Source organism: Eimeria mitis, genomic scaffold, assembly GCF_000499745.2.
Source record: "Eimeria mitis Houghton genomic scaffold, Emh_scaff4829, whole genome shotgun sequence".
Classification (NCBI taxonomy): domain Eukaryota; phylum Apicomplexa; class Conoidasida; order Eucoccidiorida; family Eimeriidae; genus Eimeria; species Eimeria mitis.
Window position 1 is genome coordinate 1,520 of NW_013573129.1, and position 2,798 is coordinate 4,317.

At 57.4% G+C, this 2,798-nt stretch overlaps 1 protein-coding gene across 1 annotated transcript; it reads left to right on the forward strand.

Annotated features, from left to right (window-relative positions):
- Positions 1-222: 222 nt before the first annotated feature.
- Positions 223-2,332, forward strand: EMH_0077970 (uncharacterized protein; the record flags this gene model as incomplete). The annotated part of the gene is given in 6 exon segments (XM_013499931.1): positions 223-690; positions 837-1,542; positions 1,546-1,605; positions 1,803-1,923; positions 2,074-2,216; positions 2,220-2,332. Coding segments are annotated over 6 exon segments (1,611 nt in total).
- Between the last annotated feature and the right edge of the window lie 466 nt (positions 2,333-2,798).

Sequence of the window (2,798 nt, forward strand, 5' to 3'; positions counted from 1 at the left end):
ACTTACATTTTGACAAGTCTATTAATTTGTTTCCTCCTTAAATAAGCCGTTGAAGCTCTGCAGCAGCACGTGTTGCTGCAGCAGCAACAGCAGCAGCAGCAGCGGCAACAGCTCCTGTTGGTAGCCTTGTCCAGACCAGCAGCTGGCCTCAGTCGCCGTCACATCGGAGACCGCTGCAGCAGCAGCTCTGCAGCAACCTGAAGCAATATTTGAGGCAGCAGCATGACATATAATAATCCCTGCGCAGCGGCAGCAGCGGCAACAGCAACGGCAGCAGGAGCAGCAGCAGTAGCAGCCATGAGAAGTGGGGCGACACTGCGGCGCAGCAGCGCAGCGGTGCTGCTGCCTTCTTCAGAGCAGCACCAGCAGCACGAAGAGCTGCAGCTGCAACAGGAAATGCTACACCATCGTCGCAGCAGCAGCTTGCAGGCTCCCCTCATTAGGTCGCCAGCACCGCAGCCGCCGCAGCAACAACAGCAGTACCACTGGCAGCAGCAGCAGCAGCAGCTGCAGTATGAATGGCAGCAGCAACAGTTGCAGCTGCAGCATCAGTTGTGGCAGCAGCAACAGCAACAGCAGCAGCAGCAGCAGCCCAGTTTTCCCGTGCCTCGACAGCCACTTCCTGCTGCAGGAGATGCAGCAACAGTGATCCCTGCTGCTGCTGCTGCTGCTGCTCCTGTTCCTTACGTTGTAAGCAGCGGCGACAGCAGCAGCACTGGGGCGACTCTGCATCCGAAGCAGCTGTTGCACTTTCCCTGGCAGCAGGTCCGAGCAGGAGCAGCANCACTGGGGCGACTCTGCATCCGAAGCAGCTGTTGCACTTTCCCTGGCAGCAGGTCCGAGCAGGAGCAGCACCAGCTGCGGTGTCTGCCGCCGTGCCGGCACCAGCAGCTGCACCAGCAGCAGCAGCAGCAGCAGCAACAACAACAGCAGCAGTAGCAGCACAGCCTTGCCCCATGGCGTGGGAAGAGCGGCTGCTGCAGCAGCTATGGAGTGGTGCAGCATACTCTGTGCAGCAGCTTGATTACATTGCTGCTATCTTCTGGCGTTTGCATGCAGTTGACCAGTTGCTGCGGCCTCCTGCAGCAGCAGCAGCAGCATCAATAACACCCACTGCAGCAGCAGTTGCAGCAGCAGCTGCTGCTGCACCACCAGCAACAGCTACCATCAGCGCTGCCGAGCTGGGGATGTTTTGGGGGGCATATGCGGCGATGGCGGACGCGCCGTACTGCTGCAGCAGCAGCACCTGTAGCAGCAGCAGCAGCAGCAGCAGCAGCAGCAACAGCAGTAACAACACCCCCCCTACCATAATAAGCAGCAGCAGCAGCAACAAGTGCTGCCTTGAGAGGCTGGGCCGGGTTGCTGCTGGGTGCAGCAGCAGAGTGGATTTGCTCTGCTTCACGCGGCTCATCGCGCTGCTGGACTGTCAGACCCCTGCAGCAGCAGCAGCACCACTGCGTCTGCGCCTCATCTTTTCTTACTTTGCCGATGACTCCCTTTCAGTCTATCAGCAGCAGACACAGCAGCAGCAGCAGCAGCAGCAGNCCTGTCTGGACGGAAAGCAGCTACGCTGCCTTCAGGGCCGCCATGTGCAACTCAAAAGCCGTAGACCGTAAACCCTAAACCCTAAACCCTAAACCCTAATGGCCCTCATTACCCCTGAAGTTCAAACCCTAAACCCTTTGCTGCTGCTGTTAATAAACCGTCACGCAAGCCTCAAACCCTAAATCCTAAGTAGGTGGTTTTTGCACAGGGTCTAGGGTTTAGGGTTTAGGGTTTAGGGTTTGTGGTTTGGGGCTCAGAGACGAAAGCACAGGCACTGCCGACTTCTCTCGCCGGCTGTCTCACCTTGCTGCGGTGTACGTACACCCCAATGCTGCTGGAGGCGCAGTTTGTCGCTCTTGTTGAGGCAAACATCATTGCGTAAGAAGGGTTTAGGGTTTAGGGTTTGGGGGATCAAGGGTTTGTGCTTAGCGTCTGGGATTTGGCTTGCAGGGTTTGAGCCGTCTTCGGCTCTGGAGCTCACAGTCAAGGGTTTAGGGTTTAGGGTTTAGGGTTTGTGACTGCGCGCAGCGGGACTTCTCGTTTGTTTAGGATTTGTTTGTTTGGCGGAGGTGCAGATACACCTGAACCTCTCTTCGGTCTCGATGCGCTTCCTTACCCCCCTAAAATAGTAAAAACAACTGTAGTGTCTGCTGCTGATGCTGCACCTGCTGCCNTGCTGCTGCTGCTGCTGCTGCTGCGGCTCCTCATGGGGCGGCCCCGCATGCGGGTGAGGTCGTTCCCAACCTCCTGCAGCAGCCACAGCAGCAGCAGTCTTTGCTTCAGCTGACAAGAGCTCCTTCAGCTGTGTCTACAGTACCTGAGCAGCAGCTGCAGCAGCAACAGATGCAGCCGCAACAGTTGCAGCTACTGCAGCAGCAACACCTGCAGCATCTGCAGCAGCAACAGCTACAGGCGCTGCAGCAGCAGCAGCAACAGCAGCAGCTGCAGCAGCAGCAGGACTGGTCAGCACAGAGTCGCTTGTTGCTACAGACGCAAGTAACGCCCCCTCAACACTTATCTCCCGAGCAGCAACAGCAGCAGCTGCAGCAGCAGCTGCAGCAGCAGCAGCAGCAGCTACAGCTACAACCTGGGTACTACCAGCTGCAAGAGCATCAGCAACAGCTTCACGGTGCTGCACACTATAGCAGCAGCACATATCGCCGTTCCTTCTATCAGCCTGCTGCAGCAAACGGCAGCAACAGCAGCACTCATGGCTTACATACGGAATGTTACGGTGGCCTGTTGCAAAATTC